This window comes from Pezoporus occidentalis, unplaced genomic scaffold, assembly GCF_034315485.1.
Source record: "Pezoporus occidentalis ecotype Australia unplaced genomic scaffold, CSIRO_AGI_Poc_V1 ctg34, whole genome shotgun sequence".
Classification (NCBI taxonomy): domain Eukaryota; kingdom Metazoa; phylum Chordata; class Aves; order Psittaciformes; family Psittacidae; genus Pezoporus; species Pezoporus occidentalis.
Window position 1 is genome coordinate 5,083,951 of NW_026915376.1, and position 27,122 is coordinate 5,111,072.

Genomic DNA, 27,122 nt, shown 5'->3' on the forward strand with positions numbered 1-27,122 from the left:
GCACGAGCCCCAGAAGAGGAGGAGATACAGCCCCTGGAGCCTGCCTGTGCACACAGGCTTGTGCAGCATGAGATTGAGAGCTGGAAGAGACCTCGAGTGGAGCTGTGCTGTCCCCACAAGTCACACCAAGCCCCAGCAGCGCGGGCAGGCAAGCACGTAAATAGACAGAAGTGAGTGAAGTCTGCAGGGAAGGCTTCCTCCAGCATTTCAGGGGAGCTAACCCTGACAGTGGTATTATCTCATGGAAAAAAATACACCATACAAGACATTAAAAAGAACACAAGAATACATGTCTACAGAGATGGTGGAGGGAAGCAGGTTCTGTTTCACCACAGTCGTGAAACAGACAGAGCCTAATGCGCTTTCTAGGAGAAACATGATGAATTGGCCCTGTACAACAGTAGGGACATCAAGAGGCTGTTATTCTGGGGACCTGCCACAGACTGTGTTGTGCATCCCAGTGACACACTAGGCTTCTATATACACCTCATACACTTTCCCAATAGCCATCTCCAAGGTATACTTCACAATATACGCTACAAAACTTTAAACATTATCTAGAGGGAACAGCTTGCCTCAGTCCTTGTAACTTGTGGGTACTATGCATCCCTCCTTATCCCCCCTTCCCTCAGCAGAGAAGGGACAATCACCGCATTTTCTCCCTACAACCAAGGCAAAGCAGCCCCCAATCACCTTCCTGCATCATCCTACCCCAGCAGTCTCCTCCTACAGGTTGCTGCTTTGTGCTGTGCACAGCATCCCCCATGGAAGCAAGCACACGATAACAGCTTAGCTCCATCTCTTCAGCACAGGAGCAAAGCACAGCTTTCTTTGCTGCAGGAACCAACACTGCAGAGGATAGGCAAAACACTAAAGACAAGAGAAACTGTTCAGTTCCCTCTCTTACAGCCTGCACCCTGGAGGAGGGAGACAGTGGAATGAAAGGGCAACACACACAAAGCAACACCAAGGACCTGCAGCTTGACAGCTCTGTTTCATGAGTCATTCTCCTTTCTGCTAAACCCCTGGGAACTGGCACGCCTAGGACAGGGATTGGACCAATTAGCTGGCATGAAAAGCTTAAAATCCTACACCTAATGGGAGCCAATCATCAGTGCTGTCAAGCAAGTGGCACCTTGGATTTTAATTGTCCTGCTCTAGCCCACGTTGCTCAGAAAGCCTGGCCCAGCACTTGTTCTGTCTGTTGTCCAGAAAGCCATACTACAGTTTGGAAGAATGAGGCTCTCCTTCCCTTGGAAATGTGGTCTGCAACACTCCTACAGCAGCCAGGGCAGAGGAGCCTGCCCTCTGCTAGCCCTCCCTCCAGTACCCCAACAAGCCTTCTACCAACTCTACACACTCTACAGCCTCAATGCTGTTAAATACTCTCCTAAGTACTGCAAAACACTGCTGCTGTTGTCCCCATGCACACTCCCCTCATTCCATCAACTGCAGGGACCTCTGTTTGACTGCTTTAAAAATCTCAAACTTTCCCACTCTTTCTCAGAGCTGGAATTGCTGCTTTCCCCGGCACCCAGGCTGCTTCCTGAAAATTACAGCCAAGTCAAAAATAACTGCGTGGTTTAAAAATGACACAGATTTAAGATTTGAAGTACTTATTTATTTCTGCCTTCCTACTCTTCCCTCCCTCAGAGTGTTTCTGTGGCCATCACTAAATTAAAGCAAGTATAACAAGGCTGAGGAGAATTCCAGCCAATTTTAAAAGCTGTAAAACAGCATAAGGAAAATGAACCCATCCTATTCTCCCCCCTCTACTCTCACCCTTTGCTTTTATACAAAGGAAGATTTTCCTCTCTTTCTCTCTTTACTATAAGGGTTTTTCCACCTTAGGCTCCCATCTTTGGACTGGTAGTGGAAAATAGGCAGTGGGGCATCACTGGTTAACATGGAAGCCCAATATAAAGATCAGGAGCTTGGTCAGCTAAGTTTAGAGGTCTTCTCCAGTTCTTACATATTTCAAGATGATGTATTTCAACACACAACAATAACTTTTCTGGCCTTCTCTGGTGGGGTGGTGTGAGAGGCAGAGTGCATGCTCCTATGCATAAACAAGGGCTTTCCAAATCACTTCCCAATCTCTCAAACAATGGCTTCACAACCGCCTCATTACCAAGATAGACAGGCTAAACCCCAAACCTGGAGTTCTCAAGGCTGGTACATGGACCGGCAGGAAGCAGTTGGCTTCAGACCTGCTGGTGACCCAACAAACACTGGAAACCGTGAGCCTTGCTAACCTTGTCAGGTTTTTCACTGTTGAGATTTCTGGTGGCTCTTGATAGCTGCAGGACATGGGTTTAAGGGATGCTGAGATTGTTTTTGCACCTGGGTTACTTCTGAAGCAATAACGTAACAGGCAGGGGTAAGAAAGGATGCTCCATGACCCTATGTCACCCTCAGCACAGCTTTGGGTGGAAGCTGGGGCTCAAAGCTTGTTGTTATCAAGCAACTTTTGGCAGGCCCCAAGAAAGCATCAGGATCCAGTTAACTGGAAACATGGAACTTGAGAAGCAGCACCCACACTGGTCATCTCCAGCAGGAGCTAATGGGATCAAACCAGTTGTGAGCCCAGCTGGACCAGGCCAGAACCCACTGGTGAAGAGAGCCGGTCTCAAAGGAAACCTGTTCCTTAGCCAGTACTGGCAGAATGCAGGGAAGGTGTACACAAGAGAACACTTCTGCTCTCTCCCCCCATCTCTTTAAAAGGCTCCAGCAAGGGCAGATTTCTCTTCTCTGGGGCAGCTTTGAACACGGCAGGCCTGCACATCCTCCCCAACAAGGAGATGCAAAGGGCTGCTTTGCTCCCCTTGGCAGGCAAGCTTGCTGCAGTGCCCAGATAGCCCAAAGAGACAGATGGAAGGTGCCTGGCTCAGAATTTAATCAGGAGGGTTTTTTCAGTCAGTTACCTGGCTCAAGCTTGCTTCTCGCTTGAGAAGCACCACCCTGTAAAACCCCACAACAGGGCCCCCCTCTGTACACCGTGCAAATTGGAATACAAATCAGAGGAAAAAGCTTTCCTCTGTTTGAACAAATTGCTATAGATTCACCCCCGTCTCAGGTCAGAGCCCCCGATGGGAAATATTTTCACTGGCTGACTGCTAATAGACTCTGGAGCAGCCATTGGATCAATACCTGAGTAAGAAAATTAGCCAAAGCATACAATCTGATTTTGCCTTGTTTTGAATTACAGCAGGTTTGTGTTTATCTCGCTCCCTTTTCCCTCCTTCCCTCTTCAGCACACTTCCCCCGTCCTTGCTCCCTGGTTACCTATCTATCAAATCTAGTCAGATTTGTGAGAACATAATAAAGTACGTGCAGGAAGATGTAATGCCTTTTGAAAAATGTTTACATGCATTAATATTTCCTAGTGAAACTGCAGCACTGCCACTGCCTCAGAGGAGATGGCTTGGGAGCAAGATTTTCACACACCTTCCTCAAGAAAAGATGTATGCAAACACCACCAAAAAAAGTCAGCAGAGCAGGAGTGGGACTGGCTGCACATTTCCTCTCACAAACCCCAAGAGGTCAGCAGCCAGGTTTCAACATTGGGAGCTAGAAAATAACAAAAAAAAGCAGCTCAGTCCTTTCGTTCATGTGATTCAGTATTGGTATCAATGGAGATGTGTAGCTGCACCTGGGCTAGATTTCAGACATACAGACATTCAGATGTATAGACATTAAAAGTCATCCCATTCTTTGAAAGGCTTTACCAGCAAGAGAATAAGCAAAGTTGATGCCTTTCACAGGGATTCAGTGCTACATTTCTGTCAGCTGAATGCATGGACCTTCCCAACTTCCCAATCCCTTCTTGCTAGTTTAGAACCTATTTCATTTTAATCTGGAAATGGCCCTATGGGGGGAGGAGAAAAAAAACACAGACACTAACAACATGAAGCAAAAAAGAATTAAGAAAAAGAAGCTACCAAACCAACTGTTCAGATAGGGCATGTTGCCCAGATAAAATGCAGTGGGAGTAAAATAAATCCTTCTCCTTCCTACCCCAGCATCCCACTCTCCATGCCACCTACAACTGTGTCAAATGGAGAGAGAAAGCACAACTCCATCTTCAGCTTCCTGCTCCAGCACATCACGCTGTGAAGCAAAGCCACCAACTGGGCACCTATGGAGAACTCAAAATACAAAGAAACCCCAGAGCACTCAACGTGAGACAAAGTCCCCCTGTCACATTAGCACACTGTGGGCAGCTTTGAACTAAACAATCTGAGTGAGACCTGACATCCCCTTTACAAAGCTTCCCTGAGAAACTGCACCTCTGTCTTCCTACCCAGCCATTTACTGCTATGCACCAGGGACAGGACCCTCTCCTTGACATGGGCATCTGGTGGACACCCCCTGCCTTCTAATCAAGCAACTTAACTGGGTATCCCAAGAGAGACCCTCCAAAATGCACTTGTGTGTCTAATAAATATATATAATATATATGCACACAGATGCATACACCTGTACACATACACATACATTACTCCTTGTGGCATGTGGTCAATGGGTTTATCGCCCTTTCCCACTATCTCTGACAGCATGCTTGTTCAATCTTTATGCTACACTCACAAAAGAATACTAAATATAACTATTACCAGAAACTATCTGCACGTAATGGAAAATGTACTACTGTCTACAAGCGCATCTTCAGTTTCCCTGCTTGCCTGTGGCAGACTGTGCCAGGAATGTGCTAATTACAGCATGTTAATCAAAGAATTTTAAAGAGGAGGATAGGCCATAAAGTGTTTTTTTTCCATAAACACCATGCAGCAAGGACCATCTCATTGGAAGAAACACAAAAAGATGTTTTACCAGAGAGCATCACTTACGTACTGGATCAAGTCCAGTGAGGAGCCACCAAAATGGTCAGGCAGGTGGAGCATGTGGTGCATGAAGAAAAGCAGAGACAAGTTGTGTTGGCTGTTTTGTTTGTTTTTTCCTCAAGCCTTAAAAAACAAACAGAGACAAGGGATATCTTTCCACTATTACTAACTGGGATGGGGGGGGGAGAGGAAGATGGACACGGGATCAGACCCTCCTCAGAGGCGCATGGTGAAAGGAAGGGCAAAAGCCACCACATGCAACACAGGAAACCCCCATTGGTCATAAAGATGAAAACTATGTCACCATGAAGGTGGTCTAACACCAGTAGAGAGGCCCAGAGAGCTTATGGACCTTCCTTCCTTGGAAGTTTAAGTGGGTGGGGTCCTTAACAGACTGCCTTAACTTCAAAGCTGGCTCTAATGTCAGACAAGCCCTGTTTTGAGCAGAGGGCTGGACCAGGTGACTTCCAGAGATCCCTTCCAAACCCAATTATTCCATGAAGTAATCAAGGCAAGAAAGTGCTAGATTGGTACCACCTAGCTGACAGGGTTTGATCTGTGCCCTTGCCCCCATCCCCCCCAGTGGGGAAGAGAGGCTATACCACCTTAAAAATACAGACTTCAACTTGGAGATGTAGAAGCAAGGTAAAATATTAAAACCACCAAGGAGGACTATCATGGACATCAGACATTAATAATGTAGTTTTATTTTGCTTATTTGTGGGTTTGTCTTTGCTGGGTGGGGGGGGTTTGTCTGTTTGCTTTGGTTTGTTTGGTTTCTAAGATTTGTTCCAGTATTGCAGATGTTGACAGAAATTAACAAGGAGTTTTATGGTTTAGGGCCTCTAAACCAGGCTGCAGCTCAGGCAGGAGGAATTTCTGTCAGTCTTTCCACTGGCATTCAGACTGAATCCTCAATTACAGTTACTTGGGTGCAAGTGTAAATCTGAACCTTGCTGTCACCCAAAAAGAGTGAGAAGAATGGAAAGATGCCACAAATTAGATACAAACTCAGTCCCAAGGAAACAGAACTGTAGGCTCTTTTTTCCTCTAAAAACAAATATGGATTTCCCTCTGCCAGTGTTGATTTTCACCATTATGAAGTTACTGTACTGTTTCCCTGTGAGGACCATAAAATCCAGGAAGAGTTTCTGGGAAGGTGGCCACAGAGCTCCCAAAACAATGCAAAATGTCACAGCTTTCCCCAGGCAGGATTCCAGGGGATTCTACTGGATTATCAGAGAGACAAAAACAGTTTTCCCCAAATGGATGGAAAACACCTTTGCTGTAGTGCCTACAACCATCCTACTCACCTAAGGCACCTCACTGCTGCTCTCTGTGGGAATGCATGCTCCTGGGGCAGAGCCACCAGACACTGGAGAGAATAAATAGACCAGCTATGAAAGGGGAAGAGTCACACTCCTGAGAGACTGGAAGGAAAAAAGAAAGGTCACTGTACAATTGAAGTACGCTTCATGTAATTCTTTCTTTAGTAAAAAGGACTGCACTTACCTCTATTCGACCTAACCACCTGCAGATGCTGCAGAATAACATAAGTTTTAGACCTACTACTCACAAGTTACCTGAGAAACAACAAAAGACTGATCCAGCAGCAACGTATGTTATGAGCACACAAGTATCACTAGGAGACACCTTTATCTCTCTTCACCCTGGGAAGACAGTGTCTGGAGGCTGTTCTGTCCCGCAACATGGCTAAGTCGAGCTTTGGCTTTATTTCAGTACCAGCACTGGACTGATGGGTACCCTGGCCCAGCTGACCCCCGATCAGAAAGGGCAGTGCTCCAGGAGACACACAAACTCCAGAAGCACTCGAGCACTGACAGACTCCACTCTTGTGGGACCTCACCTGGAGTACTGCCAGTTCTTTAGGGTACTCTAGCTCTGGGACCCCCAACACAAGACGGATGTGGACCTGTTGGAGAGAGTCCAGAGAAGGCCCACAAAGATGATCAGAGGTCTGGAGTAGCTCTCCTATGAAGACAGGCTGAGAGCTGGGCTTGTTCAGCCCAGAGAACAGAAAGTCTGGGGAGACCTTATAACAGTCTTCCAATACCTAATGAGGACCTACAAGAAATCTGGAGAGAGACTTTTCACAAGGGAGCATAGTGACAGAACAAGGGGTAATGTCTTTAAACTGAAAGAAGGTAGAGATTTAGATCACATATATGGATGAAATTCTTCACTATGAGGGTGTTGAGGTGCTGGCACAGATTGCTCAGAAAAGCTGTGGCTGCTCCATCCCTGACAGTGTTCAAGCCCAGGCTGGACAGGGCTTGAAGCAACCTGGTCTAGTGGAAGGTGTCCCTGCCCACGGCAGAGGGGTTAGAACTAGTCAATCTTCAAGGCCACTTTGAACCCAAACCATTCTATGATTCTATGAGACCTAGGGCCTGTACTGCTTCCTGGAGGGTGATGAGAAGATCAACAAGTAAATTGGGTCTCTGCCCAAGAAGGCGGCTATAAATAAAAAAATGAAGGCAAAGACAGCAATAATTCCTGTGTTAGGAATGTCATGGACTGATATTTACCCATGTGGCTGGCCTGAGGGGGTGACGCTGGCAAGATATCTCTGGGAAAGAAAGCAGAGTGAGGGAGCATTGGGAACCTGAAAAGCTACTTGACAGGAAAAACAGATCAGATGAAAGGAAGTTTGCTTTCTCACTGTTGCTCTAAAATGGAAGCAGTGATGACAGTTCACACCAGCAGAGTAAGTGCAGGAGCAGAGACTGTTAGCGTGGCTACGGAAGCAGTCCTGCCTCACACACGGGCCTCGAGAGACCTAGGAGCTGGCCCTTGAACCCAAACTCCCACGTCCTCAGTGACCACCAGGCTAGGTTCTCACCCAAGTGAGGTGATACATTTAATGTCAAACCTGTATGAACGGCAAAATATTGACAGGAAAGGAGGGACACTGACAGCAGAAAAGTCCATCTGCTCCGGTTAACAGGGTAATCTGAACTCTTTATGCCTAGGTCTTTCTCACATATTTCTCCAACAGTAACAAACAATCTGGCTACATTTGACAGAAAGAGCCTAGACTCGCAGCAACTTTGGAGACTTGTACAGACCCACACAGCTTCACCCCATACAAGGTAGCTGGAAAATAAAATTCAAAGCAGCAAAGGCAGGACAAAGATTTACAGCACTGCTCAGACCCTTACATCTTCCACACAAAGACAGCCACCACAAACTAGCCATGAACCCAGGAGCTGGAGAAGGACAGAAAGCTGTCATGCAGGGCACTACTCCTCGGCTGTAAGGGAAGATTCCATTCCTCACTCAGCTGCCCTCACCGGTCTGTTCCTAACTCATTAGAAGTCATCATTCAGGTTACAATCAAGAGAGTTAAACTGAAAATATCAACCCTCCCAAAGAGTGACCAGTTACAAGCACAGCTGGTCAAGCCACACACACAAACACCATGAGGCAGACAGATGGCTCCAGCAAGAGAAAGGGACACAGGCAGAGCACTCCGCTGTGCCGAGCTCTTCAATCACCATTCCTTCAGCAGGTAACAAAGATTCTCTGTGCTTCTCCAGAAGCTTTCAAAAGCTTTGTGGAAGAGGGTCAGGAAAATACCCTTTGCCAGCACCATGCCTGCTACTTAATCTTATTCATACAAAAAGATCAAACCAAGGTTCCAGCTGCCTTTTGCTATAGCTCAGTATAAAGGTACCGTTAGCAGCATTTCAGTGCTGGTTGGTTTTCCCTTGCTGCTGCTTCAGCGGTAGGAACTGCCATTGTATTTGGATATTTGCATGCAGGGAAGCAGGGGAGAAGGGCTTTCTTCAGTCGCAGACCTCTTTCAGGATTTTGTTGACATACTCATTTTATGTGCAAAAGCATATAGACTTCCTTTGCAAAGCCCTGTCTCACAGAGCCAGTATGTGTATTTAAACTAAGTGATAATGTATCCCTTTAATACAGCTTTTATTGTTCAAACAAATATTATTTTAAGCAAAGTGAATTCAGGAAGGATTCTGAAGTGAAACAACAGGAACTGAGGAAAGAGAGGACGCAGAGGGGAAGATGGTTGGGACAATGGAACAACGGCTCCCCACCATGACGCCCTTATCTGCAGAGCCAAGTGAGATGCTGAACACTAGCTCTGTTTATGTCCTTTCTTCTAGCTGTACTTTTTATGGCAGCCAGAAAAGTTGGGGAATAAATGTAAGTGACAAAGGTGAAGAGAAAAGATTTTAACCAGTGTAATGCAATTAAGCACAAAAAGGGAAAATACCTCTTATCCCAGCACAACAATCCTGCAGGAAAGCACAGGATGAGGAGCAGGGAAAGAAAGCCAAACAACTCTTGCCAGCTACCTCCACTTCACTTCAAGACAGCAAGTCACAAGAGCAACAAGCCTGCAATCTCTAGGAAAGGATACTCAAGTAGGGTCACATACCAGAGAAAACAGTCAAAAACTTTTGGGGTAGGAAAAACTTTTCCACGTTAGTGTAGACTTATGTGGAAGCATAACTTGATGACACTTAGGCTAAAGCTCAAGTATAATAAGAATTATCCCATTCTGGAATAATCACAAGCATAATCCGAATCCTCCAGAATGATGGGCTTTGAAACCAAAGTGCCCAGACCCTTTTCAAGCCAAAGAAACAAGGAATCCACCATCTCAAAGAGTGGATACAAAAATCCAGTGACTACGGAGCTTGGCCTCTCTGGCAGCGCATTACTTAGCTAACCCAAGTCTCAAGGCACTGCACTCTGGCTGTACAAAACAAGCATGCTTTATGAAGAGGGTTCACACTCAAGGATTTTCTGTGCTTTGATGACAGATCTGCTGTCAGGTTCTCCAACAGCAGCTCGCCAAAGGCAGCTCAGGGGCTGCCTGAGACAGTGGCAGCAGCTCAGTGACCACAGCAACCAGCCATCAATGAGAAGATGCTCATCAATGCATTGAAGTAGAAACTGCCACAAAGCTAAAAATGTCTCAAGTCAAAATTTAATGGAGCTGGGTGGGGGGTGAGATTCAGATGACCGTGAATCCCTGTGAACTGCCAAGACAGGACACAACAGGAAAACCGAGATTGCCTGTCTATGCCCTCCCTTTTCACATCCAGATGCAAACACCTCCTGAAATTGCCAGCTTCACCTTCAGATCATCTATTTGAGGCAGATAAATGGCACCACCTTTTATCTGAAGAAGCAGAAGACCAGGAGAAACTGGCCTTTTTCTGAAGTTTTAAGGCTTTAAAAAAAAACAAAAAAAACAACCAAACAACCCACAACAAACACAACCAAACAGACTTGGCTTACATTGAAGCCTTTAAAAAAAAAGTCATAAAGGAAGACTGACAGCAACAAGATCCAAGCCATTATGAACAGCATTTCAGGCCAGCATTTTTACCAGAGCAACAGCTCAACTGGATTTAACCCCCTTGCCTTAGAATTAAAATGCTATCTACATGAGTAGCACAGCAGAGCCAAAAATTGTAGCCAGGAAAGTGAATCCTCTAAGATTTTCCCCACAACCTGCTTATAACATCTTTTTTCCCGGAGGATCTGGAAGAGCACAACCGTTCCTCCTGGCCAGAGAGTAGCAGAGGCGGGAGTCAGAGTCTGACCAGCAGCTTTTACTGGGGTATCGCAGGTATAACAGCTGCCTGCTCACAGCACTGTAGCTGCATTGCTTCCTTCTGGGCTGGCAAGCAAAGAGTCATCTTGTCTCAGCAAGGCAAACAGGTGTGACAAGGCACATGCAAGGAATAAGAATTTATATCAACAAAAATCCAATCAGTCCAATGTGCCTCAAAAACTAATTACAGTGAATAACTGGATCAGACAAAAAGGGAGAAATAATATACAGGAAAATGCAGAAGAGTTAGTTTGGCAAATGAACCCCTTAATTATGAGCTATCACCCTTTTTACATCATCCCCGGGTGCGGGCTCCAGCCTTGGTATTACCTACAGCTGTTTCCCCACAGACAACAGCAATGCTCACAGAGCATCCAGGACCTTAAAAAGAGTGTATAGGAGTACATATGCAAATCCTCCAGTTTCTTCCAACAGGGGTGCTAAGACTATCCCCCTTTTACGTGACCCTGGAATTACAGCTATCACCCTTGGAGATGTGCAATCCTGTTCAGGCAAGGCTTCTGCCTGGTGTGGGTGGCTGTTCTCACTTGCTCTTCCAATCCCTCATTTTCAACAGCAACAATGTCATGGGTATTATCATGAGGCCAATGAAAGAGAGACATATTCTCACTCCTAGAATTTACACACCATCAACAGCATCCATTTCTTTTCTCTCTTTTTCTTTTTTTAAATCTAGCTATAGCTAGACACATTTCTTCCTCATTTCCCTGTCTACCTCGCCAAGCATATCACAGATCCTAGTACTTTTTAGCACCTTTCCCTGCTTCCTCCTTCTGCAAAGCTTTTATTTAGGCATTACAAGCAAAAAGCTCATATAGTGTTTTCCTCCCCCCACCCTCCTCACTTACTACTTCCTCTAGACTTGCTTGGAGACAATAAAATGCAATTCTTAAATTAAAATCCTTTATTACAAATTAGCTCTGCTGGAGCTTTCCTGCACACTGCTCTGTGCAAGAAAAGAAAGTTTGCAATGCTGTGAATACAGGGTTTGCCCCTCATTTTTCTGTATTGCTCTTTTAAGTGTCTGTACAAAATGCCCTGCTGACCTATCTGAATCTGAGTGATAAGCAGCTGATCTGCTGTGTTTTACTCATGTCTCTTATCTAAAACCATCTCCTTAAGCAAGCCATATGCTGCAAGCATACTTTGAAATGTCTCCATAATAATCTGAGAAGCAGAACTGTTTGTCAAATAGCACACACACTACTGCTGGCCACTTGGAATAACCATCAGCCACAAGTAGGTACATATGCTCATTGTGATCTGCAAAAATCAGCATGGCATCTCTGCCAAAGCTTAGCAAATGCCAAAGTGGCTGTTTCTAGTTTCAATAACTACCATTCACTTTGGCTAATTCCTTCTTTTACATGGAGTTTTAAGCATGACTGCCAGGCACGAATATGTAACAAACTGCTCCTTTCAATTTGTTGTGGTGATATTCATGCTTTTCACCCAACATCCCAAAAATGAAAGATTTATGGTATTAATCATGCACATCATAGTGAACAGTCACTCTCTACTGTCGATTGCATTTTTCTGCTGGAATAAAGATGAAAGTCCTGAGCTGCTTAGTATTTGACCAGCCAGAAACCAAACTATTATTGTGCTATTTTAACCAAAGCTGGAACTTAGTTTCTATGGATAATGCCTTCAGATGCAGCTAACACAGTTCAGGAGCTTGACTATCCCATTTTGAAAAACAATCTAAAAACTTAATCACAGCTACATGCAGGGCTTGTCTACACAAGGAGTTATTCAGGAAGAGCCTTTCAAAATTCAAAATTAAAGATTCATTCTAGATGTGTTGTCTAGAGGCAACCTTTCACCACAGTAAGCTGCATTAAGCCAGCCTGCATTCCTGCATTGCAAGTTATGCTTGCCTGAAGGATGCCACAGGGCAAGAACAACCCCAGCATGTTGGAGCGACATCAATTTGATGGATGGACCACTCGGTGGATAAAGAACTGGCTGGATGGCCACACGCAAAGAGTTGTGGTCAATGGCTCAATGTGCAGCTGGAGACCAGTAATGAGTGGGGTCCCTCAGGGATTGGTGTTGGGACCAGTCTTGTTCAACATCTTTGTTGGTGACATGGACAGTGGGATTGAGTGCGCCCTCAGCGAGTTTGCTGATGACACCAAGCTGTGTGGTTCGGTTGATACGCTGGAGGGAAGGAATGCCATCCAGAGGGACCTCGACACGCTTGTGAGGTGGGCTGATGCCAACCTCATGAAGTTTAACCATGCCAAGTGCAAGGTCCTACACCTGGGTCGGAGCAATCCCAGGCACAGCTACAGGTTGGGCAGAGAAGAGATTCAGAGCAGCCCTGCGGAGAAGGACTTGGGGGTGTTGGTCGATGAGAAAATGAACATGAGCCGGCTTCAGTGTGCGCTTGCAGCCCAGAAAGCCAACCGTATCCTGGGCTGCATCAAAAGGAGCGTGACCAGCAGGTCGAAGGAGGTGATCTTGCCCCTCTACTCTGCTCTTGTGAGACCTCACCTGGAGTTTTGTGTGCAGTTCTGGTGTCCTCAACATAAAAAGGACATGGAACTGTTGGAACAAGTCCAGAGAAGGGCCATGAGGATGATCAGGGGACTGGAGCACCTCCCACATGAAGACAGGCTGAGAAAGTTTGGGCTGTTCAGCCTCCAGAAGACAAGGCTGAGTGGACACCTCATAGCAGCCTTCCAGTATCTGAAGGGGGCCTATAGGGATGCTGGGGAGGGACTCTTCATTAGGGACTGTAGTGACAGAACAAGGGGTAACAGGTTAAAACTTAAACAGGGGAAGTTTAGATTGCATATAAGGAGGAAATTCTTTCCTGTTAGGGTGGTGAGGCACTGGAATGGGTTTCCCAGGGAGGTTGTGAATGCTCCATCCCTGGCAGTGTTCAAGACCAGGTTGGATGAGGCCTTGGGTGATATGGTTTAGTGTGAGGTGTCCCTGCCCACAGCAGGGGGGTTGGAACTAGATGATCTTAAGGTCCTTTCCAACCCTAACTATTCTATGATTCTATTATTCTATATGTCTTGCTACAGTTCACAACTACTGGCTTGCAGTAGCTAAGTCGATGCGGCTCTCAGACTTCAAAACTGCACCCCACAATAAGCCACCTGCTGGATGTATAGGCTCAGTACCCAGTTGCACAGCCAGGGTCGAGTATATTTGTTTGTGTTGCAATCCAAAAGCAAGAGTGAACATGGTGTAGGTGCCCCACAACTTCTCAGGGAGTTGAGGGCAGGATATTGCTGCCAGGTGACCCTGGGTGCAGGGGGATGAGCACACACAGCTCTCTTGGGATGTTACATAAATTGGTGGGAGCACAGGTCAGGCTGAGCTCCATGCCATTTACAGCTGTGCTGCAATCAGAACAGCTAAATTTAAAGCTAGCTCAATAGGGCACCCACAAGTTACAGTTCTACTTTTGTGTAGACATAGTGTACATGCTCCTTAGTCAACTTATTTGCAAAAATGTTCCCCTAATCCCACTGTCTGATAGCATTGGAAAGCTCCTGTATTGTTATCCAGTTTCCAAGTATGCCTTATTTGTAGCAGTACTTGGAATAGCAAGGTGCCATCTTTCACTATACCTTAAAATAGGAATCTTCCCAACCTGCAGTGAACGGCACTGCCCAGTTCCAAGATCACTTCCAGAGATAAGGTGGTCATCTTAGTCAGCAATTATTTTGATGTCTGATCAAGATAATCCCCTTCTCAAACACATATTTGTGAATCTTAAATGCTCTAAATACAAAAGAAATCTCTCTCTTTCAAAAATAATTTAAAAAAACAATCACTGACATCAATTCCTTTCAGCCTTCATTAGCATTTGGGAAACAAACACTAGAGATTTCTTCCTATCTTCAGACTTGTAAGAAAAACAGGAATAAAGTATGTGCTAAACCATAGCACATACTTAAAATAACAAAACGTGTTGGAATATTCAGAGTTTTCTTTTGCTTCTTCAAAAGCTGTGTTCTGATCTGATATCCAGCCTTATTTTAGAGCCATAGCTCCACCCTTGTGATCACAACTTCCTCTGTCCCAGACCCTTTCCCTCATCATGTACCTATGATATGGTTCCCTGCTTCCCCCCTGCCCCATCACAAATCCCTGCTCCTTCATGGCAAGCACAGAGTTTTTGTTCTTTCCTTGGGTACCAGCAATAGTCATTTCCATTCATGACAACAGCTTTTCATAGTAAGAAATACTGCTTCTTTGATCAAGTGCAAAATATTTTAAACTGTTGCAGAATGAGTCAACCGATTCAGGAACTAACCTGGTCCAGCACCTCCCTCAGAGCAGCTTTTCAAGGCACCTGCAGATTCATGCAGCAAATCCACTGTACGTAGCCATGACTGAAAGATTTCTCTTTCTCTCCCAGTGCTGTACAGTAAGGTCCAACTTCTAGAAGACCTCCATTTATTTTATGCTCCAAAATAAATCCTAACCTGTGAGCAAAGATCAGCTAAATTAATAGTGAAAGACAAAATATGGTTTTGTTTTCTTATAAAAAAAACTTGCTTCTGAGATAACTGTATCAGAGCCTCTTTTCAGTGGCTTATTGCTTCTCACTGAGGATGTATTTACCTCGGATCTGTCAGCAACAGGGATTGCACTTCACACCAATTGCACTTTACCAGAGAGAAAAGGATGGTTAAAACTTTGCTGATGTTCGATTCTCCATTCTGCCACAGGCAAATCACTTCATCTCCATCTCATTTCCCCACATGCAGAGTGGAATAACTGTAGGCAACAGAGGCATTGTAAAGGTGGAAGTCCATAGATATTGCCGTGATGGGAATCACATAAACCCACAAGAAATCCTACTTATGCACTCCGAGAGGGATTTTCAGGGTCTTACCAACTGCAGTGGAAATGCCCCAGACCAGTTTTCTTAACACCACAACTGGATTCACTTGACTGGCAGGACAGTGCAGTCTCCCATACCCAAACTGGCTCTTGCTGCTCAGGTTACTTTTATGAGCCTTCATTCCTCACATTTCCAGTATTCTGAGGGATGCTCTAAATCAGAATAACCTGACTATTAAGCTTAGCAAGAGGCAGTCACTCTTCACTCTACAAATGCTTTTTTTCCACTGTGCAAGGCACAAAACAAGCACCAGAAACAGCATTTGCAAGCAAAAGCCATTTTGCCACATTTCTCAAACATCTGTCTGAATCACATCTTTTCCTTTTTATTTCATCACAAAGGCACACAAGAAATGCACAAGATTCCCATCCACATTTCTTTTAAAACAATTTAAGCCAGTTAGTGAAGGACCATTTCTTTCTGAAACAGAAGCAGCAATGACAAGCAGCTCCTCTTGTATAAATGTTCACCTGCAGATATCCTAAATCCTTTCTCACAGCTTGACTTTAGCTTTCAATGTTATGTCAATTCTTCTTTAGGCAACATTTGCTAGTTTATCTTAAGAAACTGCTGTTCTTACTGCACCTTGGTCAATTGCTATCCTCACCCTGCCATCATTTCCATTTACACAAATACAGCAAAAGTGCCTGCGTGCCATTCATACTACACTACCACTCGCACAGGAGAGAAACCACAAGCCAGCACACCACAGCCAGATTTTTTAGTTACATCAATGATATCTCCCCTGTGAAAGCTAAAGCAAAGGAATAAGAGCCAATATCATGTCCACTAGTGATTTGCACCGTGAGTAAAAGGAACAATAAGAAAACAAGAGGTTGGCCAGATCGATAAAAGCTGCTTGAGATCCTTGCTCACCACCTTGCTGCACACTCACTCTGGAGGTCTGCAGCCTAGTACAGAGCTGTGACTTGCTCACAGAGCAACCCTGGTGACTCCAACTCCTGGGGCCACTCCAGCATCACAGCTGTCCCCAGTAGTCCTGCCTAATTTGCAACCACTGAAATACACAACTATATCTACACTGCTGCTCATTACTAGCATGATACTAAGAACATAGAGTGCTTTACAGAAGTGTACGAAGGGAGCATCCTTCTCACAGGAGTTAAACATTAGTAGACATGAAGATTTTGGGAATACAGTCACATACTAGTGTAAGCATATTGTCTAGTCTATAAGAACAAGTAAAAAATGTAAAGAGCTAATGATTTATAATCAGCTGTCTCTCTCTAGTTCCCTGGTTAACTTCAGGCATCTCCCTTTGCCAGCCATGGACAAGAATACGTGGGCATTAAAACTAAAGATATTAGTAGTCAGCAGCTGACCTGGGATACAGCACAGCCAATATGCTGGTGCAAAGAGCAGCCACAGTGCTCAGAAGACAACGCTGCACTAACCTGGGGCCTTTAAGTCATGGTTTTCTAGAGCCAAAGCACCAGCATCAATCAAATACCTCTGTTGTGGCACACTCAGCTCTGCTGCCTCACAGAGCCAGCAATATCTACCACAGTGCTAATGCCCTCACCTGAATACTCTAGGGACCCTGATAGCCAGCCACCTTGCCATCTTCTTTTCTCTTCTTGTGAGAGACAAAGCCATGAGCGAGGGTCACTCTTCCCTCGTATCTGCTCAGATTCTTGTAACACCTTTAAACCCACTTTTTCTTTTTGAGAACCAAAACCAACCAAACAAGAATACCCAAACAAAAGAATCCCAAACCAACCACCACACGGGTATGTGAAGAAAAATGGAAATGGAGACTACAGGTGAAAGCTAATTGAGGATTGAAGAGACCTGCGCTCACCTTATTGTATGCTCTTTTATGGGAAACAGACAAAAAATGGCTTCTAGAAGGAAAGGAAAGCACTGTCGCAACTCTACAAGAGTATTACAAAGGGGAGAAAGGAAATCCAAAAGGATAAATAAATAAGAAAGTAAAAAGATGCTGAACTGCTTGGGTACACCATGACAGAGCTTTGGACCATAAAACAAGCCAGTGGGAGATGCAGAGCAAGCATGCAAGCAGCTAGCACTGAAAACCTGGCAGAAGCAGCAGCTCATTCCCGGGCGCTCACTCCCGCAAACTTCACCCCCCGCTCCCACTCTCGGGAAGGCGCCGGAAGCACGGACCCACGGGGTTCCCGAAGCCCGGACAAGAGGCGCTGCCCACGGAGGACGCTTGGCGCTGACCAGACCGCCGCCCCGGTTCCCCCGGCGGACACCCTCCCCCCGGGGACAGGTCGCTCCGCCACCCGCCGCCGGGTCGGTGCAACTCCTCCCTCTGCCGGGCAGCGGCGGAGCAGCGCGGCACAGCCCGGCCCGGCCCGGCCCCTCCGCCCAGATGTGCCCCGCGCAGCCACAGCTGGAGGGGAGCCCGTAAGCAGGACGGCGGAGGACGGGCGGCTTCGCTGGCCTTTCCCTTGGGCGGGAGGGAAGGCACGAGTCGCCTGCAGCTGGCGCGCTGTGCCATCAAGGGAAGAAGCTGGGAGACAAGCCTGCCTTCCCGGCACAGGACATGGAAAATCTCAGCCTCGCAGCAAGCCCCGTCACTGCTAACCTGTTGGCAACAGCCCTCCTCTGACTTAACTTTTGTTAAGCCAAGTTGATGCTCGGAAGCCCTCTTTTCCTGTCTCCAACTCTCAAGTTCTTTTCTCTCTCTTTAAAGCTGTTTTTTTATTGTCGGCTCTATGGGTTATCACACATTTAATTCCTTCTTTTAAACACTAAGCCAGCGCTTGGCTATAAACCCCAAACTTCTATCACTCCTTCAACCTCTTTTCCCTAACTAAGGAACAGAGTAAAGCATTTTTCTTTCCAAAGCAAGTACTTTGGATCCTAACATGGGCACAGAGACCTGAAACACATGCATTCCCCTCTCCTACCTCTCTGCAGCACATCACTCTCTGGTGGATGCTGGAAGTCCTGCTAGATCTGCAATCTGCTGTGCAGAATCCATGCCGTATCCCTCTGATTCCCCTACAAGCTGTGGGGACACTGAAATTCAGAAGGGGAAAATGTGCCAATCTGTGCAACACCAACAGACAATGATTGGCAAAATGTGGCTGGGACATGGATACTTGATATGTTTACCTTGACTGCTTGAGAGCAGAAATGATCTCAAAGTCTTAATAGTCTGAGCCTATGTAAGACCTGGGTTCGTAGCCTGAAGAAATCCACCAGATGTGGGTACCCACAGCACCTCTAAGAACAAACCAACAGTCTCTGCTGTCTATTGCCTGGAAGGTTCATCTCCACAGCAAAATGCAGCCCCCTCTGAGGACACACTGCAGCAACACCCCTGCCCAAACAATACTAACATCTCACAATACCTCATGAGAACTTCATCAGAGAACTGTCGTTCCCGAGACCAGTTGACCACGGGACTTGGGTTATGCTGACTAAAGACAACTGTTGCAGGTGAGGTTCAGGACCTTTCCATAAACAAAGAAACACCCTCCAACTGAAGCAGTCTCAAAAAAAGAAGGCTCAGGGCAACACCTCATCACCATGTTCTGGTATTTAACGGGTGGCTACAAAATAAATGGAGACTCGATTTTTACAGAGTGACATGGAAAAGACAAGGGGTAACAGGCACAGGTATTCCTGGTGAGATTACGACTGGACAAAAGAGGAAACTTTTTCACAGCAACAACAATCAGCCACTGGAATAATCTCCCCAGGGAAGTGGTGGATTCCCCAACACCAGGCACTTTTAAGATTTGGCTGGAAAAGGTGCTGGGACATCTACTTTAGGTCATGCTTTGCTTAGACAGGTTTGACCAGATGATGCTTGAGGTCCCTGTTCGAATCTGATATTGTATGATTCAGCTTTTCATCTCTCTCTATATTGCTTTTGCCAGCACATTGGCATTGGGCAAACACAATTTTTCCCCAAGCCCCAAGTCTGCCCTCCTCATAATAAGCCATAGCCACGCAGGCAAGACTCTTAGCCATAGACTGTGCTTAATGAACCAAGAGAGAGCATGTGTGTGGAGGGAGGGACTGGAAGCCTGCAATTGCACTATTCAAGCAAGCAGAATAGCAGCAACTCCAATAAAAACACAGGCAAAACAGTGGGGCTTCTGGTTGATGTGAAGTGTCACAAGATCTCCAAGTTACCAGCGTGGAAGTCACTTTGTCTTGTTACTTGAAAATAAGAACAGCAGCCTCAGCAGCATAGCATCGCTTACTGCCACTGCTGAATTGCTGTCTGACTACTGAACCTCCAAGGCGATCTTCAGCTGCATCTTCCACTTATTGGGAGCAACTTGCTATATCTCCCTTCCTTCTCTCAAACTCATCTGAAATACATATATATATTTCAAAAAAAAAAGTTCACGCCTGACACAGTGATAATTTTAAAAGCTATGCTGCTCATGTCAAATTATTCAACATCTGTCTTCATGTTCCCACAAAAATTAGCATAGGATGGTGGTTTCTGATGACACCTATAGTGAAATATTTTGACTTCTACCAACAAGTTGCAAACAACCTGTCAAGAGGATAATGTCAGTTTTCTAGAACTGCATGTTAAAGCCAACTGAGGGCTTATCTGGTGTGTGAAGCTACTGACCTGACCTAAAAACAGAGGCTTGAGTGTCACGGGAGGGTGAATCTGATACACTACAGTTGGAGAACAGCGAAGCATTCTGAAGCACAGGACTGCACAGATTAATGCCTTGACCTTAAAGAACTGCTGAAGGGCTATTCAAATCTTGAACTGACCCAACCTTTTGGTGAGACTTTCTCTAGCCCTCCAGTTACAAAACTCATTCCTGTAACCAAAAGGCTGCAGCCTAAGCTACCACAGATTTAAGGGCTGGACAACAAGAGAAAATGGCTGCGCACAAAGGATACACACACACACACACGCACATATATATATACACACACACACGCATGTGTATATATATAGTTAGGAAGACCACTGTGCTTATGCATCACAGTTTTCAAATGGAATCAGCCAAGAAGTGGCTCACAGGAACCGGCTCCACCACGAGCTTAGCCAGCAATCTGCTCACCCATTTCTGAAGGCACAGGTGGTACACTGGGATAACACAAGAGAGCTGAAGAGCTCCGTGTCTGGACTCCTGTTCCAACTGGCAAAACAGCTAGAGGCAGCAGCAGGGGGGAGGGACTGATCCAGGTCACCAGCTCAAGGTTAACATGAGTGTGTCTGTGCCCCCAGAAACGGGCAGCAAGACAGGCATGCACATAGGTTGCAAGAGGAGGGTGCGAGGCATCCTGCATTGAAAACTCTAGGAAAAGAGGTTTACTTTCCAGGTAAAAGGAGCAGGAAACAAATCGTGTCACACGTACACGAAGTGAGAAAGTGCAGATGTTTACGGCCTAAACCCAGGTTATGTTTTACCATGACACTCCTCCATCGCAGAGGCAAGAAAACATTCTTTCACTAGATCTTTTGGCTGCCTGTAATGGCACTTCAGGGGTGATTCAGTGTGATGGTGTCTCTTTAAAGAGAGAGCTCTACTAGGTCATTTATTCCCCACCTCAGAAGCTAGGGCAAGATTACTCTGTATTGTGAGAGGTTCCCCCCCCACCAGTTCCCAGCGCCTGAAGCAATGCAGCCCATCCAGCCCCTCTGATCACCGTGCCAGGCAGCTTTCCCTGCTGCCCCGCCTAAACCTCCTTTATTCCATCACCTTGCTGTAGCCCCTCATCACACATCGTGATGACCATTCCCAAAATGCCTTTTTCCACAAGTGAATTATGAGAGGCACGGACAAAACATCCCAGGCTTATTTAGCGTGAAAGGCCACTGCTGAGCAGCTGGACTGTGCTAGCTGCAAGACAACCCAGAAATGTTAATTATAATTTGCAGATGGAGTAAGCAAAGCAACAGCTCTGTGACAGAGCTATGCATACCCTGAAATCTGCAAGGCCGACTAGACATACTCTTCCCTTTGGACACCACCCTTCCACCCTCCCCTTTCAGTCTAATTTATAGTTTTTATAGTCTTTAACTCCAATGCTGAAAGGGCAAGTCCCCTTTCTCCTTACCTCTTCCTCCCTCCCCCCAAATTCTGACATTTGCTAAAGATCTATTCCAGCTTGCTCCTCATCCTGACCAGCAGCATTAATACACCAGGACTTGAAGGCGCACAGAGTTTGGAAAATAGTGTACCACAAAAGGCCAATAAAAACTGCTTCTTGGCAGTCTGCTGAACTGCCTTCCCTATCAGGCCAGCCTTGTCTTGCTGCAACCAACAAGGCTGAAAGGATGGTATCAGCTATGAGAAGAGGGTTTGAGACTGAGTAATGTTTAATGACACTTCAGTCATTACAACAAATGCCTATTTATCTAACAAGCCTCTCCAGGTAGTAGGCAAAAAGCACCTTGACTCCTAATTAAATTGCACCTCCATTGCAAATACTCCTTTCCCAGAAACCCCCTTACACACATTTTATTTATACCATTCATCTCAATAAACCTCTCCAACAATTCCACTGTCCTAGACAGAGGTCTTTTGTGCGCATCTATGTGGGTGTATTATTTAAAGGGTACATCAAATGGATAGTTTATCTTTTTTAATCTGATTTAATCTCATCAGATTTACTAAAGTAAAATATATTTATAGACCCATATAGATGCCTCTCTCCATCTCCATAAATAAATATTCAAAAGCAGAAGAACAGATCTGAAACATGATACTCAAGTTCCCATCATTTCTACGTTAAGTGCCACATGATACCAGCATTCACAACACGGAACACTTCAGTAAAGCTTAAAGCTGTGGTGAGAGACTAACATTTAGGACAAATCAAAGTGGAGGGGGGTAGAAGGTTCTAATCCTGCTTTATTTATCCTTGCAAATAAAACAGTATCAATCTGGCCCTGCTTGAGCCATCAATAACAGCAATCTTGCATCCAAGCAAAGAGCACTGGCTGCACAAGGCATGAAATTAGTGCAGAGCAGTGGACTGAAGGCAGGGTTGGGGAAGACAATATGAAAACTATTAGTCACCATAGAAGTTGCAGTGTGCTGATTCCACAAGACACTGCTCTGGGCTGCACTCAGCCACAGTTGCTTGTTAAGGCTGCTGATGGTCTCGATAGTTTGAATAGGTAAGGGAGGGGAGAGAGGAGGAAAGAAGGGACTAGGTTTCTCCTTTGTGTAGTTAAATAGGAGAATAGATAGAAATAGTGTACCATTTTGGCTTAAAAGGATGCTTTCCTTAGTGCATGTCTGTATCTTTTGTATACAGCTTCTCCAATCTCTTTCTGAGAGAAAAAGACAAAAACATTAGTAAATTATTCTGAAGATCTAATTTAGCAGCAGCTCTATCGAATATAAGTTCACTGAAGTGGATGAAAAAACACAACAGGCAACCTTCTAAAGCACATTTAAGCAAAACCAAGTTTAAGCTTTGTTTCCCTGGCTGCTGTGCTGAGTGGAGAGACCATTGTACAGCAAGTGACAGCTACTCACCAGCGAGTACACTAAAACACAATAACAGAAGTTCAGCTAGAAGCAGATTACCTGTTTTAAAGGACTGAATAACCTGCCCTGACCAGGCTTCTTTACCACAAACTCATTCTACTTCTCATCTTTCCAGCCTTCAGAGGGTCCTAAAATTTTCCTCTGGACATGCAGACTGAGAGAAAATCCATATAGTGGGAGGAAGAAACAATAAAACAAGAAGCCAAACACCCTCTATTTAAAATGGTTATTTTACAAAACGGACCCAAAATCAAACTAACATCCCAGTCCTCAAGGAGAAAGGAGGAATTGTTTCCATTAAAGAAATACATCATTAAAAAGTGACCTACAAAGACTTACCCAGAGTCAGTGAGACTGGACTGATCTCTGCCAGAGCTCACACAAGAGACTGGCTGCGTGCTGTTAGAAAAGGGGGAGCGGGGGGGGGGCTGGATTCTCTCACTGGGGTCTCTCTTTAGAGCTCAGAGAGCTTGGCTCGTTAGAGGCAGAGGCATGCCTTCCAGAAGGACTTTACAGCAACGCACAACTGAGTTGTAAGCCAAGATAAAGCCGGCTTGTTATAAGAGGCAAGTCTTGTGGGTTGCTTTTATTTATTTTTTCCCAGTATATTGGAAATGCAGATCTTGTAAAGCAAGAATCAAGAGAGGGCTGGCAGAGGGAAGGGGGGGCTGTGCTGCTGGCTAAAGTGAATCCCGGCTGTTCTCTCCACTCAGGGCTTGTGCTCAGCGGGGGACAGGGTGCCGTCTCCAGCCTCTGCTGCCCCTGAGGGGCTGTGGGAGCAAACCTCTCATGGCGGGGGCAGGGGGGACGACCTTCGAGGTTGCTATTTGCCACCCTGCCTGCAAGCAAGGAGAGGAAATAAACACCATTGCAGTAATAATAACGGTGATAATGGTGATAACAGAAAAAAGCCAAGCAGCTCGACATCAGCTCTGGCACAGACCAGCACCCCCACACACGCTCACAATCTGAAGAAGAAAATCGCTAGCAAAGTTCAACAGGGTGCAAAAGCAGCCTCAGCCCTCGCACCCCGGGAGGGAAGGGAGCTCAGCGGAGGTCGCCAATGAGGCGGACGGAGCCCAGCCAGCCCCGCCGAGGCGGGCAGACCCGGGCAACTCGGCGAGCGGGCTGCCCGGCAGCTAGGGGAACCCCAGGCACCAAGCCCCGGCGAGGCAGCGGCTGCCGCCCTTCGCTGCGCTTCCCCGCGCGGTGCTCTGGCAAGGAAGAAAGCCCACAAGGGCTGCGCTGGGAGGGGATACTCAGGCTCCCCCTACCCCAAAGAAACTGCAACTCGGAGTGCTCCCAGCGCCGCGCCGCCGCGTTTCTCACGGCATCAGCGAGGCGTCCCCAAGGGAGCATCAGCCGGGCCCGGGGGTCGTTCCAGCCCGCGGCAGCTCTCTCATGCCCGGCTCCCGGCGCGACACCTCGGCGGGCTCCTACACCGGCGGTGCCAGGGGTTACAGAGAGACATTATGAAGTGGCTACAGGCGCTGGAAGCCTTATTGCTGCATAAATCTCTCCGCTCGGGCTGCGACGAGCTTCGCCGGCATCATTTACTTTCTCCTGCAGGTGCTTTGTAACTTTGATCCCACCGCCGTTGTCTGCGCCCTCACGTCCCCAAACAGCGACCGCGACAACGTCTCTTACCGTAAACCCCTTGTCCCCTGCTGTACACCGGCACCAGAGACAGGAATAAAACCCAGATCATCTCCATCTTCAAGGCAGAGCCTTCATCGCCGGCGAAGAAAAGCAGCCAAAACAGCCCAGGCAGCATCCGGCGGGGGAGCGAGAAGCAGACGAAAGCCTCCCGGAACGCCGCCCCATGCACCCGGCTTAGCGCCGGGCAGCGGCGCCCCTCGGCCAGAGGGAGGGACGGGGAGGAACCCCCGAACTCCCCCACCGGGGCCGCCTGAGGATGGAATTAAAAAAAAAAAAAAAACAGAAAAAAGGAAGGAAAATAAAAAAAAAAAAAAAGGAGGGAGGGAACGAGGCAGAGAGGAGGGCAAGAAAGCGGGGCGCTGCTTCCCGCTTCCCCTCGCCAGGTTCTCGAGGGTCTCCAGGAAAACGGGCAGCCGCGCCCGCCCGCAGGGGGCTCGGAGAAGCCAGCCCAGGGCACCGGGCAGGAGCGGGGCCCTGCTGCCTCCGGCCCCTGCGGGAAAAGGGGGTTCTTTGTTCGGTGGGATCTGCCGAGCGCTGCCCGAAGTGCTGCCAACTGGGGCCAACTTGGGAGAGTCTTTACCCTTCCTCCTCCTCCAAGGCTCTGGCCGCAGCCCCAGGAGCAAACAGGGAGAGGGAGGTGGAGAAAAAGGGGGGGACGGAAGGGTGGGGGTAGGAGCCAGTTGCTGAAAGGCGGAGGGAGAGGTAGGTGATGCTCTCTCCTATTTTCCTGATCTTCTGGGGAGGGGATTGTTGTAATTAATCAAATCCAGGAAGGATTTTTTTTTTCTTTTAGAGCGGCTCCCAAGAGCTTCCCCAGCTGCACTGCATCGCCCTAGCCAGCCTGAAGGGAGAAGCAAGAGGGGAGCAGCCAGAGCAGGCACCCTCGCCCCGCCTGCTGCTCAGCCAGGCTTTCTTCGCCTCCACCCCAGCCTGACAGGTCCTTCTCCCTTCAAAACTTTCTCTTATGCGGCGTGCCTGCCTCGGGTGGGTGCTTTGCCTCCGCTGCTTGCCTGCTTCTCCCGCCTCGCAGATGATTTGCGGCTCTGGAGGGGTCCGCGTCGCACTCCCTCGACGCGGCTGCCGAAGCTCCCGGTGGGAACTGACAGAGGCTGCAGCTGGGAGGAGTCTCCGAGAAGGGCCAAGAAGCTGCAGAAAGTTAGGTTACTCCTGCCAGACGCCGGCTGGAAACCGCTTGGCAGGTCCCTGCCCCGCCGCTTCTTCCCGAAGCGCCAAAATCTCCTGCGAAAGTTGCCGGGAGCGTCACCGCTCCCCGACCAGCCCCAGGGCGCTCTGTTCCGCCGGTCCCCGACGGAGGGGCCGGGAGACACTGCACGGCTCCCCCATGGCCCCACCGGCCAGGCTTGCCCGGGGCAGCCTCACCCTCCCTGCCTGTCGCTCTGCCGGCCGCACCGTGATTTTCTCCCCTTTGGTTTTCCAGGTTTTCTCCTCCCCTCTTCACCATTTCATTCCTCTTCGGTTAAAAAAAAAATAAAAGGGAGCCAATTAAAGCAGCCGTGCTCTGCAAAGCCCTGCCTCCTGCCCAGTTCTGCGAGCCTTCCCTCTCCCCGGCCCAGTTAGAGACAGGCACCGCAGGGCTGGGGAGAAAAAGGAACTTGCTTCCGGCGGAGAGATCAGCCGTCAGCCCGGGGTCCCTCCATCCTCAGGACACTCGCGGCAAGGTCGGCTTCTCCCGGGTGGGACTTAAGATACGGAAAGCCCAGGGGCGGCGGGGACTGGGGCACCTCTTGGCGCTTCTACCGGCAGCGAGTCGGGGAGGGGGGGAAAGAGGGCAGATTGCCGGAGGGAGTGGGGGGTATTTCCTGTGCCGGCGATGGCTGGTACCAGCAAAGTTTTTTGTCCTCTCCCCCAGTAGGTTGCAGGTTGGTGGAGCTGCCTTGTGAATGCTGCTCGGGAGCGGCGGACAGGGGGGCTAAGTACGGCTGGGGTGCTATGTGGGACCCCAGCCCGGTGCATGGCTGCGGGAATCGGCGGTACCTGTGGGGCTGTGCTAATGCTCGTCCATAAAACCCGGAGAGGGGGAGCTGTGCTCCCCCCCCTGCCGCGCAGGGCCCTGGGGGAGACCTCCGGCCGGGAGGAGGTCTGCGGAAGGAGATGCTGCCCGACCGCCCCGGTTATCCCGGTCATCACCACCGGCACCCGGAGCGCCGATGCGGAGCCCTGCTTCGCCACATCCTTACCTCCATCTGCTTTGCTGGGGGACAGGTAAAATGCCGCTTCAGCCACGCGTGGGCTCGGCGGTCCCACGCCGCTCACGGTGCTGCTCTGTTGCGCGGTGCCCCGCGGCTCTGCATGGATGGCCGCTCGCCACTGGGGCTACCAGCGGGAGCTCTACCAGGAGGGAAAGCGGACGGGAAGAGGCGCTGGGTCGCCATGTGAACAAGTCACTCTCTGGATAAAAATGTAATTAAAAACTTAATAATAATAATATTGAAAAATGTAAAATATTGAAAGATGTAATAATCTATAATATTGGAAGCAACCAGCCAGGGAGCGGCTGGTTGCTGAATCATGTTCTAAAACCCAAACAATTAATAGATATAGCCGCTAATTAGTAAGCTGCTATTCCTACTGTAAGCGGTGCTGAGCGGGAGAGGAAAGCAATAGCATGCACC

The 27,122-nt window shown here is 47.6% G+C and overlaps 1 protein-coding gene across 2 annotated transcripts in view; it reads right to left on the reverse strand.

Moving 5' to 3' along the window:
- The window catches only part of MDGA1 (MAM domain containing glycosylphosphatidylinositol anchor 1), a 150,928-nt gene extending 124,193 nt beyond the window's left edge, over window positions 1–26,735 (reverse strand). The window contains exons 1-2 of one of the 2 annotated variants that reach the window (XM_062629651.1): window positions 26,688–26,735; window positions 24,478–25,635 (exon numbers count right to left, since the gene is read on the reverse strand). In XM_062629651.1, coding sequence (XP_062485635.1) covers window positions 24,478–24,604 — 127 coding nt within the window. In that variant the 5' untranslated portion in view covers window positions 24,605–25,635; window positions 26,688–26,735. Of the gene's footprint in view, window positions 1–24,477; window positions 25,636–26,687 lie in introns of those variants that run through there. The other variant, XM_062629652.1, reaches the window with a different exon arrangement.
- Window positions 26,736–27,122: the final 387 nt, after the last annotated feature.